Source organism: Littorina saxatilis, linkage group LG6 (genome assembly GCF_037325665.1).
Source record: "Littorina saxatilis isolate snail1 linkage group LG6, US_GU_Lsax_2.0, whole genome shotgun sequence".
Taxonomy (NCBI): domain Eukaryota; kingdom Metazoa; phylum Mollusca; class Gastropoda; order Littorinimorpha; family Littorinidae; genus Littorina; species Littorina saxatilis.
Genome location: NC_090250.1, coordinates 46,713,132 through 46,729,064, shown reverse-complemented (window position 1 = coordinate 46,729,064; position 15,933 = coordinate 46,713,132). Strand labels below are relative to the sequence as shown.

The 15,933-nt window shown below is 43.5% G+C and overlaps 1 protein-coding gene across 2 annotated transcripts in view; it reads right to left on the bottom strand.

Annotated features, from left to right (window-relative positions):
- The window catches only part of LOC138969354 (uncharacterized), a 100,146-nt gene that overhangs the window by 23,277 nt on the left and 60,936 nt on the right, over window positions 1–15,933 (bottom strand). For both annotated transcript variants that reach the window (XM_070342126.1, XM_070342127.1), the window contains exons 31-43: window positions 15,533–15,620; window positions 14,906–15,004; window positions 14,324–14,361; window positions 13,555–13,701; window positions 7,583–7,703; window positions 6,802–6,908; window positions 5,575–5,772; window positions 5,084–5,197; window positions 3,872–3,985; window positions 3,559–3,727; window positions 2,431–2,483; window positions 1,700–1,799; window positions 288–422 (exon numbers count right to left, since the gene is read on the bottom strand). In XM_070342126.1, coding sequence (XP_070198227.1) covers window positions 288–422; window positions 1,700–1,799; window positions 2,431–2,483; window positions 3,559–3,727; window positions 3,872–3,985; window positions 5,084–5,197; window positions 5,575–5,772; window positions 6,802–6,908; window positions 7,583–7,703; window positions 13,555–13,701; window positions 14,324–14,361; window positions 14,906–15,004; window positions 15,533–15,620 — 1,483 coding nt within the window. The remainder of the gene's footprint in view (window positions 1–287; window positions 423–1,699; window positions 1,800–2,430; window positions 2,484–3,558; window positions 3,728–3,871; window positions 3,986–5,083; window positions 5,198–5,574; window positions 5,773–6,801; window positions 6,909–7,582; window positions 7,704–13,554; window positions 13,702–14,323; window positions 14,362–14,905; window positions 15,005–15,532; window positions 15,621–15,933) is intronic.

Sequence of the window (15,933 nt, the reverse complement as noted above, 5' to 3'; positions counted from 1 at the left end):
GCAGTCCATGCCAGCAACAAAAAAAACAAAAAAAAAAATTTATTTTTTATTTTATTTTTTTTTAAATGCTGAAAATGCGTATGGTTTGAGGTATACGACGTAGGACCCAAAAAACACCGAAAAACCGTAAGAATTACGCAGAATGCGTAGGACTTGACAGGTATGAGCTAGTCACATATAAACCCTGACTGTAATCGATTTCTCAAAACAAGCAAACTGCACACCCACAATTAAACCAGCAAACAGCGAGACAAAACGATGTTGAAACAGCCTACAAATGTCCTCACCATGAGGTCCAGAGCTTTCTCAAAGCTGGCGGCGGCTTCCTTGAACTGCTTGGCTTTCATCTCCGTTTTGCCCAACAGCATGAACAGCGGCATCACCGGCTTCACTCGCGTGGCTCTCACCAGGGCATCGATAGCCTGAAAGTCACACATTTTTGTTTAACTTTTAATTCTTTTTAAGTTATCTCTGTAGTACAGTGGAACCCTCCTATTCAGACCTCTCAAAAATCTGACAAAACCAGGTCTTAAAGGTGGTCGTCTACATTTTTGCTTTTTTTCAATAATCTTATGGTTAGATTTTGCTAAAAAGTTATGTCAGATGATGAATAAACCATGGGGAAAAAAGTGATAGAAAAAAAATATATGTAAAAAAAGATTTTATTTTTGGGTAGCGTGACTCACGCTTCCAATATTTTGTTTTCTGTTTGCTGAGAACATGTGCTTTGCCTAAAAATACTGACCAATCAAATTCATGTCACTATGCTTATAGCCACGCCCAAACAAGTGCAACAACAGTTTGACACTGGAGCGCTGTCCACGCTTTTTTTTAAACGCACGAAATGCACGGGATTTGAGAGGAGTTTTGCGCTTGGCATTTTCCAAATAAGGATATCCTACTATCAGTACTACGCTGGAATACTACAATGAATTTTCAAACGGCTACACTGGCTTTGTCTTTCCTGATCGAAAAGGGGGTGTATTGTTGATATTTGTAGATAATAGACTCTGCATTTTAATGGTCAAATGGCGATTTTGGTATACAAATGTAGACAAGGACCTTTAAAAAGGAGGGAGTCTTAAAATGGGGGTAATTATACAGAGGTTATGAATAGAAAGTCTGAATTTTTTTTGTTAAAGTCTTAAAAGGGAGGAAGTCTTAAATTGGGGGGATCTTAAAAGGCCCCGGTTCCAATGTAGTAGTATGAGTTGTTGTTGTTGCTGTTGTTATGGCAGCGGCTACTGCTACGGTTCCTTCTGTTGTTAAAAATTTTAAACACGCTGAAGAGAGGCTCTGCAAGTTCCAGTACTTAAGCACACAAAAAAACAAAAAACAAGATAAATGAATTTTTTTAAAGTGATAATAAATCATCATAAAGTAAAGAAAATGGGAAAGAAGAAGGGGCATAGGTGGGAAATAAATAAATCTGAGTTATAATAATAGAGTAATTTTCAATGAAAATAGTATTTGAAGAAACCTGCAAAGCTTTGCACACAAAAAAAGTGCAGTCTTCTTCATTCTACGCTGAAACTTCAGTTCAAACTAAGAAAGAATCCACGAAAATTGTGTCAGCTGAAACATGCAAAGCTTTGCACACAAAAAAAGTGCAGTCTGCTTTATTTTACGCTGAAAATTGAGTTGAAACTACAAATGAAGCCAAGAAAGAAAGGGCACTTGTGACACTGTATCCACCCACCTTGTCATAGTTCTTGAGGAAGGACTGTACAGCCGCCTGCTGTGTGGGCCGATCACCAAAGGCATTGCTGGTGCCCTGGCCTCCTATCTCTGACGCGTGCCTGCACAGCAGTTTAAAGGAATAATCTTAGTTCTCAAGATCTGAAACTCACCAGTGATGTCATCAAATACAGCAATGATAGTATCCTTAACATAAAAGGGAGGGGCAGAGTCAATAACTTGTTATGTCAAAAAGGAGAATGAAATTCAGCCCAGTGGTAGTTTTCAAAGTAATTTGATGTATTTTTTTACTGACATATGACTAAAATCACCTATCCTCCTGCTTGTGTGAAAACATATTTCAGTAGGAAACAATACAGGCAAGTGCTTCCAGTTACAGTCATAAAGCGATCTATTTCTACAAAATAAATTCGGATTCACTATGAATGTAAATGTTCTAAAGACATTGGTTCCACTTGCACACTTGCAAGCTTAGTTGCTTCTTCCTATGGGTGGGAACACTTTCGGAAACAAGTTTTCTCATTGTCCAAATGAAAGTGGTACATGTATTCCTTTCTCAATACATGCCACTCACTGACTTTTTCTAGGTCATCATCAAAGCTTTAGCCCATTCAAACATCATTCTCTGTTCACACATGCAATTTGCAATAAATAGCTATGAAATGTTGTGAATGAACGCAACTAATGACGTGAGTTATTATCGCAATCATCGGTGAGGATAGAGTCTCTCACCTAACACAAAAGGCGGCCAGTTCCAGGTTGCCGAGCTCCAACACAAGCTGACCCTGCAATCAGTCACACAAGATCATCAACTAGAAAAAACCAAAAGACACAGCAAAAGAAAGAACCATCGAAATAATAACCTAAAACAGGGCGGGGATGTAGCTCAGTCGGTAGCGCGCTGGATTTGTATCCAGTTGGCCGCTGTCAGCGTGAGTTCGTCTCCACGTTCGGCGAGCAGGGGGCTGATAGGGCGCACCAAAATGACCCAGTTTTTGCCATGAGAGGTGGTTCCCCTGTCATATCTGAGAGAGGAAACACTTCCTGCACCGGGGTCAGTGACCGGTCAGTGACCGACTTTAACTGAGTGAAAATATGTGTGCTCTGTGTGTGCGGCCAGATCAAAGGCATTGTGATAGCTGGGTGGCCTTGTTTATAGACACGACCTTCTTCCCAGGGGTCAATGACCCAGTTTTTGCCATGAGAGGTGGTTCCCCTGTCATATCTGAGAGAGGAAACACTTCCTGCACCGGGGTCAGTGACCGAGTTTAACAGAGTGGAAATCTGTGTGCTCTGTGTGTGCGGCCAGATCAAAGGCAGGGCAGTACCTAGTAGCTGAAACATGCATTATCACAAGTTGTTTGACTGGTACTCAGGCGGTCTCTTTGATTTTTTTTCCTATTTCATACACGGATTAGACGCTTCGTTATACAAGACGCAGGGGTCGAACTCGAGGAAAAAAGTCGCGCCTTATGACCCGGAAAGTACGGTACAAATAGCGATTGATAAATTGATAAGCATTACACAAATTACACATATTTTTCTACAGATCTAAAACAGACAATAGTATATGTATATATGGACCCCCCCCCCCCCCCCCCCCCCTTTTAACAAACGACTACCTGATCTCCGAAAATGTTGATGGACTTAAAAAAAGGGGGGGGGGGGGTGTGTGTGTGTATGTGTGTGCAGTCTACTGTAAATCATCATCATCATCAGTCCCCTGACTGGGACAGTCGTGGAGGAGGGGGGCGTGATGGCTGAGGAGGCAGAGACCCTTCTCAAGGTTGTTCTGTTGGGGGACGTCAACAGGAGGTCTTTGTAAATACCGAATTCCAAAGACAAGTGAACGGTACCCACCCTAAACATGTAGTAGTGGTGGACATCAGGACGCAGGTGGATGGCGCGAGTGAAGTCCTTCAGGGCCAGCTTGGTCTCGTGGATCTTGTGGTAGGCTTCTCCGCGACACACGTACGCCCTCACGTAGGTCGGGTCCACCTTGATGGCTGACGTGAACTTCTTGATAGCTCTGCACACACACAAAATCTCTGCTTGGAACTATATATCAATATTTGTGCAATCCAAGGATACAACACAATTTAACTGGACAAGCAAAACAATCCCATACAATTAGCACACCCAAACAAATACGCACACAAATTGCACATCATACCTGTGGTGGTTCATATACTTGGTCATGAAGATGAGACCGAGGTTGACGTGAGCACAAGCGATGTCTTTGTTCAGTTTCAGAACTGCTTCAAAGTCTGGAATGGCATCTTCAGGTCTGAAACACAGTACATCCAGTGTTGGAAAAATAGGTCAGTTGGACCTGAATTGAAATGATAAATAGGTCCAAATGTTCTGGCTACAAAACAAAGAACATTGTTCTGTCAGAAGATCTCCTACATTTAAAAAAAGTGGACACATCAGTAACCAGGTTAGATTTGTCTTTTTCAATATTTCGGCAGATAAATTGTGCCTTCGTCAGGATGGTATGAAAGTAGGGAAAGTCATTTGTGTTTCTCATCTCCCACATGTCAAAACTGCCGGATGGGAAACCGGCCAGGGCTCAGAACACTGAGTCACATAAAAGAATTATGCGTCTGTGCCCAAAGACTGAGGTCTGAGACCAAAACAGTATATCACACTGCAAGCACTGATAATGTTTAAAAGTTTAAACAAACATTCTACAGCCTGTGCTGCTTTGCAAATGTAACTGAGTGTCGTAACACAACAACCACTTGTGTAACCATAACAGTTTTTATAGGGCTAAGAAATGAGCTCTAAAATTCTCAATCCTGTAAGATTGGACTTTGCCTCCAAAGGTGATTGTTGTGTTCTGACACTCGGTCACACAACTAAGAGGAGTGGAGCCCTCTGCATAACGCTAGGCTACAAAGAAATGCCACAGTTTATGTAACACAGGTGAAAGACAGAAATGAACACAGCAAAACCAACCAGTCTGTTTGACTATTTACAGAGAAGGCTGTGTGTTAAGGCTGCCCAACACAAGACTCCTACAATTTTCTGTTTACAAATGCCATACATTTTCTCAGCTTATCACAGGTCCTGACAGGGAAGACAGTGTAAAAAACAGAGAATTTCAAATGTGCTGACCAAAAGAGAAAGAATTTGAAGTCCATTGAACAACACATGGAGAATTTCAAGATCCCTAAGCCAAAAGAAAAACAATTCTAGAATTTCAAGAGCCCTAGCCCAAAGAAAAATAATTCTAAGATGTAGGCTTGTACCCAAAACAGAGAGAATTTGAAGTCTATTGAACAACACAGGGAGATATTCAAGACCCCTACCCGAAAACAGAAATAATTTGAATGAAGATGTAGGCTTGTAACCAAAACAAAGAGAATTTTAAGGCCACTACCTTCCTTGAGCGTTGTAGAGGATACCGCGATGGAGGTAGGACATGATGTTGTCCTCACTGTCGTTGATCAGCAGAGACACGCTGTAGTCCTGCAGGGCACGCTTGGGGTGAGCTCTGAAACACGCAACGCAAAACTGTAAGAATCTCACCATAAATCACAAATGTGTATGTGTGTGTGTCTGTTTCCGTGAGTGACTGCTTAGAAATTCTTGGATGTTTTTAGTGCAATTTTGAAATGTTTGTAAATAAGATGCATTTTGTGTTTTAAACCGCCTGACACTGCGAGGCAATTTTCTTTGTTCTGATAAGGACAGTAAAATCTTTGAGTCTTTGAAGATATCACTGCAGAGATTGGAACCTTTCCTTTTCCTCTTCTTTCCTTTATCTCTGTCCTCTTTTCACGTCTTCTTCTTCATTTTGTTTCCCCTACCAACAATACTTCCCGAAAGCAATCATTGTCGCATTCCATCCAGTGCCAGCATGTCACTCACTTTCTGAGCACACACGCCCGATGGTAGAAGGCCTCCCACTTCCTGGGGTCCAGGTGGATAGCCGAAGACAAGTCCTCCGACGCTGCCGACCACTGGCTCATTTTGGCGTGCGCTCGTCCACGAAACAGACGACCCTCGGCATTAAGGGGGTCCACTCTCAGTAACTCGGTGAAGTCGTTGATAGCGCTGACCCAGTTCCTGATAAAAAGAAAAGAATATACAGTTCTGGAAGTGCAAGAGACAGAAGCATGTTGTACAGACCTTGAACAGAAGTCGTTCTAAAGCACGCAACTTGAACCTCTGGGCCTATGTAACTCTTTCACTGCCATAAGCAGCTGATTTCAAAGGTAAGCTGCCTGGTGTAGGTGAAAACCGTGGACAGCTCAACAAACTGGATGATGACTTGGCTTATGCCTCATGGATTCAACATTCCCCTTTCTGTATTCAAGTTTACCAGCATCAACCATATTTCAAAATAGTACCCGCTTATCACAGCATGATGTTTTCATGCAGCTGGGAGTCCTTTTCATAATATTCAGGACTGGAATGCCAGAATTGAGTTTAGTGACTTGAGTTCGGGATACACTTCATCGAGAGCTCGGTTTATTCCGGACAAAAAGTCTCTAATCTCGACTCTTGCATACTTACCCTGGCTACTTTCAAAGTCAACATACTAAATCCTGCTTCCCCAATCCAAACATCTCAGCATGCCAGGGAAAGTCTTAACTCAACATTTGTCTATTGCATTGAAATATAAAGAAGATCCTAAATGCCTCTCCAATAGCCTGAAGGGTAGATTTTGCTAGTCAGACCTGCCCTTGTGACCACCTCTCGGATAAGACCACCTGCCAACAACGACCACTCTTGGTCCGTCCCTTGGGTGGTCGTTATGGACAGGCTTGACTGTATTATCTTGCCTGCTCAATTCCACATCAAAGATGACTTTTATTCCTGAGTGTAAGCAGGGCTAGCACCAACGTGAAAAACCTGAAAGGCCAGGGTTCACGGCAGCAGGGGCAAAGAACAGCCTCTCCTGGTACCAAAATGTATGTTAATAAATTATAAAATACACATTCTGCCTCCATCAACGATCCAAACCAAAACAATTAACCAAAAATTAAAGTTTTACTTTAAGAAACAGGATTTTCCGGTTTTAAAAGTTTTCAAAAACCGAATTTCCGGGGAGAACTGGAAAGGTGTTATATAGCCCTGTGTAAGTAAACTCACTCATTCAGGAAGTAGTGCATGCCGTGTTTCATGATGGCGTCTGTGCGTGTAGGCATCAACTTCATGCAGTTAGAGTAATCCTCTAGGGCCAGCAACTTCTCTCCCCTCTGAAATCAACAAACTTCACCATGTCATGTCACACTACGTACAAACCATCATCTCTAATGCTGAAACATGAAAGTCAAAATGTCCAACTAAAACACCCTTCAATTAGATGTATTTCCCTTTTAAAATCCCATGTAAGGATTAGGACAAGAATGTTAAACATCATTTTTTTGTTTGTACAATGCGAAGTATCGAACATTCATATTCATAAAGGAAAAGAATCTGCATACTATGGAACGGTCCAAGGACCATAGGTTTTAAATTGCTGTAGGTCTAATTTTTTTTATCGGGGTAACAGAGAGTGCCTGACAGATCTGTGGCAGCAGTGATGGCGCTAGTATTTTTTCAAACCAGTACGCAAACTTTTATGATGCAAACAGTCCAGAAAACAACCTGTAGGCTGGTCATTGGAACCAGTAAGAGTCCAACTCAGAGTACTGGTTTTGTTGTTTTACCAGCAAAAAACCCAGGTAGTTCTAAAAACCAACCGGTAGGTCATACCGGCAGCCAATTTTGTTCCGGTATTTTCTCATTTCAACCGGTAAAATACCGGTAATTACCGGTTAACGCCAATACTGTGGCAGTGAACATGATCGTGTATGCTGGAAGTTCGGTACCTTTAACCTAAAAAGCTATGACAGAAACACTCGCAGACACAGTGTGACAAAGCACTGACCTGCTCATACAACTGAGCGCGCTGGAAGTAAGCGTCATGGTCGGTAGGGTTCATCTTGATGGCTTGTGAGTAGTTCAATACGGCCATGGTTAGGTCGTCCTGTTTGCGATAAATCTCTGCCCTGCACACATAAATAGGCAATGGTATGAAGATGCGACAGAAAGTAAATAACTCGCTCTGGAAGCTCTGATGATGAACAGAAAGTTCAGAAAATTCTTGAGAAAACACATTAAAACAAGAAATTCCTCCGAGGTAGGAAAAACACCCCCGTTGGTCAAAGGGAAATAACCATTCTCACTGCCACCAACTGAGAAGGTTATTTCCCTTTGACCATTAATATCTCCCTCTATAAGTCCTTGTAGAATCTTAATCCACCAATAACTCCCTAACCGTGTGTTTGACTGGTCCCAATTTTTGTAAGGACCGTCTCAGGAATGTATAGAACCTGTTCACCAAGTTTGGTGACGATCGGTCCGTTCATTCTTGAGATCTATATGCGAACACAAACAAACAAACAAACACATGGAGCGAATCCTAATCTTAATCTTAATCCACCAATAACTCCCTAACCGTGTGTTTGACTGGTCCCAATTTTTGTAAGGACCGTCTCAGGAATGTATAGAACCTGTTCACCAAGTTTGGTGACGATCGGTCCGTTCATTCTTGAGATCTATATGCGAACACAAACACACAAACACACAAACAAACACATCGACCGAATCCTATACACACCCCTATACCGGGGGTGTAATGACTGCATTAGAATGTCCTGTATGCACAGGATTGCTACTGGGTCCTTAGTCTGTTTATGGTCAGGGGATGCAAAGGTAGCAAGGAAGAGTACAAGGATACTGTTCTCGTCAAACAGGACATGACAGAAGTGAGATCCTGGTTAACTTGCTCCTCCAGATTAGTAGCACACCTTTCTTTTACTGATTTAATCTCACAGCAAAAATGAAGTGCCAACCACAGTAAAGTCACTGCTGTAATGTTGTTGGTGTTGGGTGCGAGAGAGTTCATACAGCAGCACAAGCGTACGTGAACATGAGGCTGATCCAGTTCAACAGTGTAATATCAAAATAGAAAGGCACAGAGTTGTGGTGTGAAGTCGTTGGACCTCGTGCAGACATCGCATGTAAAGTTCCCGGATGTACATCTAGATCCTGCGCAAAGATGCGCAAAAGCCTAGGACACTACATCCCTCCTCACCTCTGAATAAAAACACATTTGTAAAACTCCGTTGAAAGCAAAGCTGAAAAATAAAACAAGTAATACATCTCTGACCGACACTTAGGTGAGATAGGATGAAGTGAAATTAAAATAAAAGAAACGCATGCAAACTTTAAATTTTAAAACTAACAAATGAAGCAAAAGTCATTTCGCAAAATTCAATCCGCAAAGGTCATTCATAGTCTTGCAAGTACTGTGGCAGACGCCGCACCCTGGACGACCTTCTGGGTAAGTCAGGCGGTGGCTCAGGTGACTCAGGTGGGCAGGTATCAAATTGTGGCACAGTGGGTTCTACATCTTCCGGCTCTGCATCAGGACTGACTTCGGGCGGCTCTGCATGAGGAGGCATTTGCAACGGGACCTTCTTGAAGAACAAGGAGTTGCGTGTGACCTTGCGACCCCCTCCATCAGCAGTGACCATGGACCCTTTGCGTGAGGTCACTTTCATGGGGGTTGGAGAGTAGTGAGGGCAGAGTTTGTTTTCTGGGCGCTGTCGGACGAGAACTGGGTCACCGACTTGAATGTCAGGTTCTGTAGCTCTGCGCTTCACATCAGCATATTCCTTCATCTTCTTTTTGTTGACTTCATCCTGAAGTCGGATCTTCTTGTCAAGCTTTGTAGGGGACGTCTTCTTGCTGATTTCAGGCAGCTTGATTTTCATCTTCCTGTTGAAGAGCGCTTCAGCGGGGCTCACCCCAGTCGTGCTGTGGGGAGTTGCACGATAGTTACGCAGAAACCGATACAGTTCCTGCTTCCAGGCTTTCTTCTCCACTTGTGCTGCCTGGACGGTCTTTTTGATGGTGGACATGAAGCGTTCAACACCTCCGTTTGCTTGAGGCCACAGAGGTGTAACTTTGCGATGCTGAAATCCCAAGTAGTCTGCAAACTGTGCAAAGTCATGGCTGTTGAAAGGCGGACCATTGTCGGACTTGACAATGTCTGGGACGCCGTGGCGAGCAAATATTGCATCAAGTTTTGGGACTGTAGCCTTGGCGCTGGTCGAAGTGAGGATTTCAACCTCTGGAAACCTGGAATAAGCGTCAATAGCAACAAGGAGGTATTCTCCAGAGGGGAAAGGTCCACAAAAGTCAATGCTGACTTCGGACCAGGGACGATCTGGAAGGGTGGTCATCTTGAGGGGTTCTGCGGGGTGATCTGGGGTTGTCGAGAGACAAGCAAGGCAGGACTGGACTTTCGTCTCGACAAGACGATCGATGTGAGGAAACCACACCTTTTCTCAAACGAGCTGCTTCGTTTTGACCATACCCTGATGGCCTTCGTGGGCAATATCGATTGCTCGTGACTGTAGGCTTCTAGGGATCACAATTCTACTTGAACGCAGGAGGACGTTGTGTTCGTCACTGAAGGAAAGTTCATCTCGGACAGTCTTGAAGATGTTGAACGAAGTGATGTCAATGTCAAAGTCATGCGGTGTGCACCACTGTCCGGACTTGAGAGCTCTAGTTACTGCTTTGAGCGTTGGGTCAGTTTTAGTTGCTTCAGTGATTTCTTGCAGAGTCATGGCCTTGGGGACAGTGTGACTCAACAGGAAGCTGATATATTCGTCTGCTACTTTAGACTCATGACGTGTAGTAGCGTTGGCGTTTTCAGTGGGATGACGACTGAGATAGTCAGCTGGGTTGTCACTCCCAGGTCGATACTTGAGAGTGAAGTCGTACGCTTGCAGTCGAAGATTCCATCGTTCGATGCGACTCGAGGTTCTTGATGTGGGCTTGTTGTAGATTCCCTCTAGTGGCTTGTGATCTGACAACACTGTGAAGTGATGACCGAAGAGGTAGAGATGATAGTGTTCGCACGCCCAGACGACTGCAAGGGCCTCTCGCTCCGTTTGAGAATATCTGGACTCCACGTCTGTCAGCGCACGGCTGGCGTAAGAGATGATGTGTGACATATGCTTGTCGCGTTGTGTAAGAACAGCTCCGATGCCGAAAGGACTGGCATCCACCAGGACCTCTGTTTCAAGGTTGGGGTTGAAGTAGGACATCGTTTTCACTCCTGTTAGTTCAGTCTTAAGGCGGTTGAAGGCGGCTTCTTGGTCTGGACTCCATGTCCATTCCACGTTGCTCTTGGTCAGATCTCTCAAAGGTTTTGTGATATTGGCGTAGTCAGCGATGAAACGTGAGACGTAGTTGGTGAGACCGAGGAAGCTCCGGACTTTTTTGACGTTGGTTGGAGTCTTCATGTTTTGAATCGCTGTCACCTTCTTGGGGTCTGGGGAGACGCCCGTCTTGCCGAACATGAAGCCGTAGAACTCAATCTGATCCTTGTTGAATTCACACTTGCCTTTGTTCAAAGTGAGATTCTTCTCCAAGAGCCTGTTGAACACCCGTTTCAGCGCTTGATCATGTTCTTCTTGGCTCTTGCCGTAGATGAGGATGTCATCTGATGTGTTGAGAGAGCCAGAAATGTCTGTCAGCAGTTCAGCGATGTGATTTTGGAAAATCTCAGCTGCAGACGTGACACCAAAGTTCAGGCGCTTGTAGCGGCGAAGCCCTACATGTGTTGAAAACGTTGTTATGTTGCGCGATTCTTCATCCAACTCCAACTGATGATAGCCAGAGTTAAGGTCAAGCTTGGAGAAGACAGTGGCTTGGTTGAGCTTTGACAAGATGTCGTCAATCGTAGGCATGATGTGACGTGTTCTCTTGATGGCTTGATTCGGAAGGCGCATGTCGACGCAGATGCGAATCTCTTCTGGCTTCTTCGGCTTCGGTGCGACGACGATCGGAGACACCCAGGGCGTTGGGCCGTCTACCTTTTCAATGACATCAAGCTGCTCGAGTCGTTTGAGTTCGGCTTCAACTTTCTTCCTCAGGTGAAAAGGGATTCGACGATGAGGTTGCGCTGTGGGCTGAACTGACTCATCTACGTAGAATTTGACCTTGACATCTTTCAGCTTCCCCATCCCTTCAAAGAGTTGAGGAGTTTTTTCGACAAGATGATCAGCGACCGTTTGGGGTGGTGCTGATGTTGATGTGACAAACGTGTAGTGTAGGAGTTCAAGTTCTTGTGCTGTCTTTGCGCTGAGAAGATTTCCACATCTGGCGTGTGGTGTTGACTGAACAACAAAGAAGGTCGTGGTGACCCTGGTCTTCTTGTACGACACTGTCGTCTCGAAGGTTCCTCTGACCTTGAGCGGCTGGCTGGAGCCGTAGGCAAAGATGTTGGTGGAGGTTGGCTTTATTTTCAGCGCTGGGGCATTGATTTTCCGGAACACGTCGTCATCGAGGATGTTCACTGATGCCCCCGTGTCGATGAAGAAGGGAACGGACTCCCCGTACATTTGAAGGTTGACTTTGGGCGTCTTGCTAGTGACAGATGAGACCCCATAGGCATACTCTGACTCTGAGCGTTCTGAGTCTGACGAATGTTGACTGGGTGAATCTGCCCGTGTGTTGATCATGTGAGCGTCGTGCGATGCGTTGGAACGACCTTGAGGTTTCGAGCGACAGACCTTAGCAAAATGTCCCATCTTTGAACAAGATCTGCATTGTTTGTCGCGAGCGGGGCAGCTCGTTCTTGAGCGACAATGACCTCCACACCAAGCGCAAGGACGAGAACTGGTTGTGCCTCCGTGTTGGTGTGACCATGATGTCTGACCACGGTTTTCTTGAAGCGGCTGCTGCTGACTCTGAGTGTTGCTTCTTCGTCCGCCTTGCTGGGGGTGCTTGTTTCTGTAGACTGCATTCACAGCCTCGTCAGCTTCCATTTCTGTTGCTTGTACGTCAGAAATTTCAAGTGATCTTGCTGTCTTGAGAAGATTCTCTAACTCCATTTCATCTCGCAGACCTCGGCGGCGCAGGCGTGTTGAGGTGCAGCCTTGCAAGATTTGACTCTTGAGTTCACGATCTGTGTTGGTGAAGTCACAAGTTGCAGCAAGAAGTCTGAGTCTTGTGCAAAAGTTGTCGACAGTTTCACCAGGTTCTTGTTTCATCTGACGAAATTTGAAAACCTCAAACTCAACATTCTTCTTTGGTTCAAAGTAGGTTGATAGAGATGTCTTGACTTTGGCGTATGAATCATCAGCATCGCCCTCATCTTCTCCCTTCTGTGCAGCCGAAAATGATTCAAAAATGTCAAAGACTTCCTCCCCAGCATAGTGGAGCAGTAGAGCTTGCTTTCTGGCACCATCAGTAATGTTCATTGCTGTGAGCAACACTTCGAATCGTTTCAGCCATTTCTTCCATCTTTGGCCTACTGTGTGTTCAGTGGAGGATGAAAAGACAACAAACTTGTCGAAAGTTGGAAGAGCAGTAGCCATGTCGACAGGTGCAGCAATATTTAAGTCTAGATTTACTGCCGCTTCGTCGTTGTAACTGAATGTTCGGCGTACCACAATGACAGCGTGACGTCACTTACCTGTGTGTCGATCTATTTTCACTGTTTTTCTCGCCGGAATGACTCGTCGCCAGTGTAATGTTGTTGGTGTTGGGTGCGAGAGAGTTCATACAGCAGCACAAGCGTACGTGAACATGAGGCTGATCCAGTTCAACAGTGTAATATCAAAATAGAAAGGCACAGAGTTGTGGTGTGAAGTCGTTGGACCTCGTGCAGACATCGCATGTAAAGTTCCCGGATGTACATCTAGATCCTGCGCAAAGATGCGCAAAAGCCTAGGACACTACAACAACAAAAAAGTTATAATAGGAACTAACTGAACACTTTCTCCAAAATCAAAAACTCAGTCACACATACACCGCCATTTCACTCCTACAACTCACATGGATCTGTATGCACCAGCATGAGTCTTGTTGTGCTTCATGATGTAGTTCAGATCATCCAGCGCCTGTTGTTTCTTGTCTTGCAAGACGTACAGCAAGTGCCTGTGCCAGTAGGCATCCAGCAACATTGGTTCCATTTTGATGGCTCTGAAATCAGTCAGATATTCATTTCATAAAACTCACAGGGTTCAAGAGATGTCAATATTAAACAGCAAAAAAGAACACCATGGGAAATTGGCAAGTAATATTCATGTATCCAAATACAAAATCATTCTTCATACAGTGTGTCTTTTCTTTAACTTGCTCTCAGAAAGAGTACCTTTCCGTTAATTACAGTGGTACCTGGGATGAAAGGACACCCTTGGGCCCAACAAAACGTGTCCCTACATTACAGGTGGCCTGTCATGACAGGTATACTTGTGTAGAGATAATAGACAAAGGGACCTCAGAATGTGTCCTTTTAAGGGAGGTGTCCGCTCATGAGAGGGGCCACACATCGCAGGTACCACTGTATGGAGTAACAGTGGAACCTCCCCTTTCAGACCTAAAAAGTGTAATTGAACAAGGTGTTAAAGTGGGGTTTCCCTGTACAATCTTTGTGTTTCAAGGCAAGTTTTCTTTTTTTAAACATTCCCAAACAGTGTTTTATTTGATAAGGTTATCATGCTGTTGATCATTTATGCCATATCGTACGTAAAAAGCAGAACAGAAGAACAAACACACTTAAAGATGAGTGTTTCGTAAACTGTCCTGCTGTCAGGTACCTTACCTGCTCAAGTCTTCCCCAGCTTTATGCAACATTCCAAGCTGAAAGAAAAGATCGACAGATATTAAAAGATCTGAACAAAACTCAGAAGAAAAAAAATGAACATGCTCATAAACCCTTCAAGCCAATCCATCATATCAACTCTAATGCCAACTTCACTAAACTCTCACACAGACAGACAGACAGACAGACAGACAGACAGACAGACACATACACACAGAAAGTCAAACAGACACACACACACACACACACACACCCACACACACTAAATGTACGTACATTTTTTTTTACGTTTAAAAACCCAACCCAGCCAGTCGCCTAAATAAGAGTTTTAGTCGGACCCTGATGTCACATGACTCAAAGAAGGGAAATATAAAGTGCAATAGACCCTATCAATATTCCAAGCACTCACAAATTCCAAAGCATTTTAAAGCATGTGGTACAACAATCTCGCAACAGCTGAAAAGACTCATTGTTCAATTTCTTGGGAATTTCAAAGCATTACAAAGTTCGTCCTGCGAAAATCTTGCAACAGCTGCTCAGATTCTGAAAAGGTCTCTAGATACATTAGTGCATAATACTAACCTTTCTGTACAACGCTCCTCTTCGAGCCAGGTCAAAGGCCATGGGCGGGGTCATGCTGTCAATCAAGTTTGTCAGTTTGTCCACTTCTTCTCTCAAAATCTGCAGCAGACAAAAAACAATTAGGATCAGTAATCAAACTGCTTTGACAACAAAATAAAAATGTACCATTAGAGTGGAACATCTCCTTCTAGACTCCCCAATCTAAGACTTTCCTCTGTTAAAAACCTTGGTTTATCAATTTTTTAGATGAGCAGATCAAGATTACAACCAGATCCAATTTCTAAGATGAAAATATTCACCAAATGTTTATAAAGTCAACATTATCTTGGTTTCCTGAGACGAAATTTCACTGAAATAAATATTATGATGGAATTATAACAAGCTCTTTATATACCACACGTGCAAAAGTGGACAAACCTGAATACAATTATAATTTATATGCAATAATTTACAAAATTATTTAAATTTTAGTGAGAGTAACAGCCATGACAAAGAAAGGATAAGAAGAAGAAAAAGTACGTGTCAACACAAAATATGTGACAACCAATGGCAAAAACAATATTCCATAACTGTAAACAAACCGTAAGTGATAACATGCCACAATGCAGTGAGCCACAGTTAACTTACAGTTATAATCTCTGCATTCTCCTCTGCGTCAGCAAAAGGCTCAATCATATCGATCTCCTCTGACAGAATATCCGGAACACTCCCTTTGCTGCAACACACACAATATTCACTAATAAAAAAAAATGTGGTGCTTTTTTCCCACTCACCTGGCGTATGTTTTTGTTGTTGTTTTTTCAATAGCTTACTAATGTTTGGAAGTGAACATTTGCCACACACAAGCATCAGCACAGGAACTAGAGCAATCTAAACATAGACAATTCAACACAATCCTTTTTGCTGTAACGGCGACGATTTGGATGTACTTCCATTGAGGGATAGACAATTCAACACAATCCTTTTTGCTGTAACGGTGATGATTTGGATGTACTTCCATTGAGGGATAGACAATTCAACACAATTTT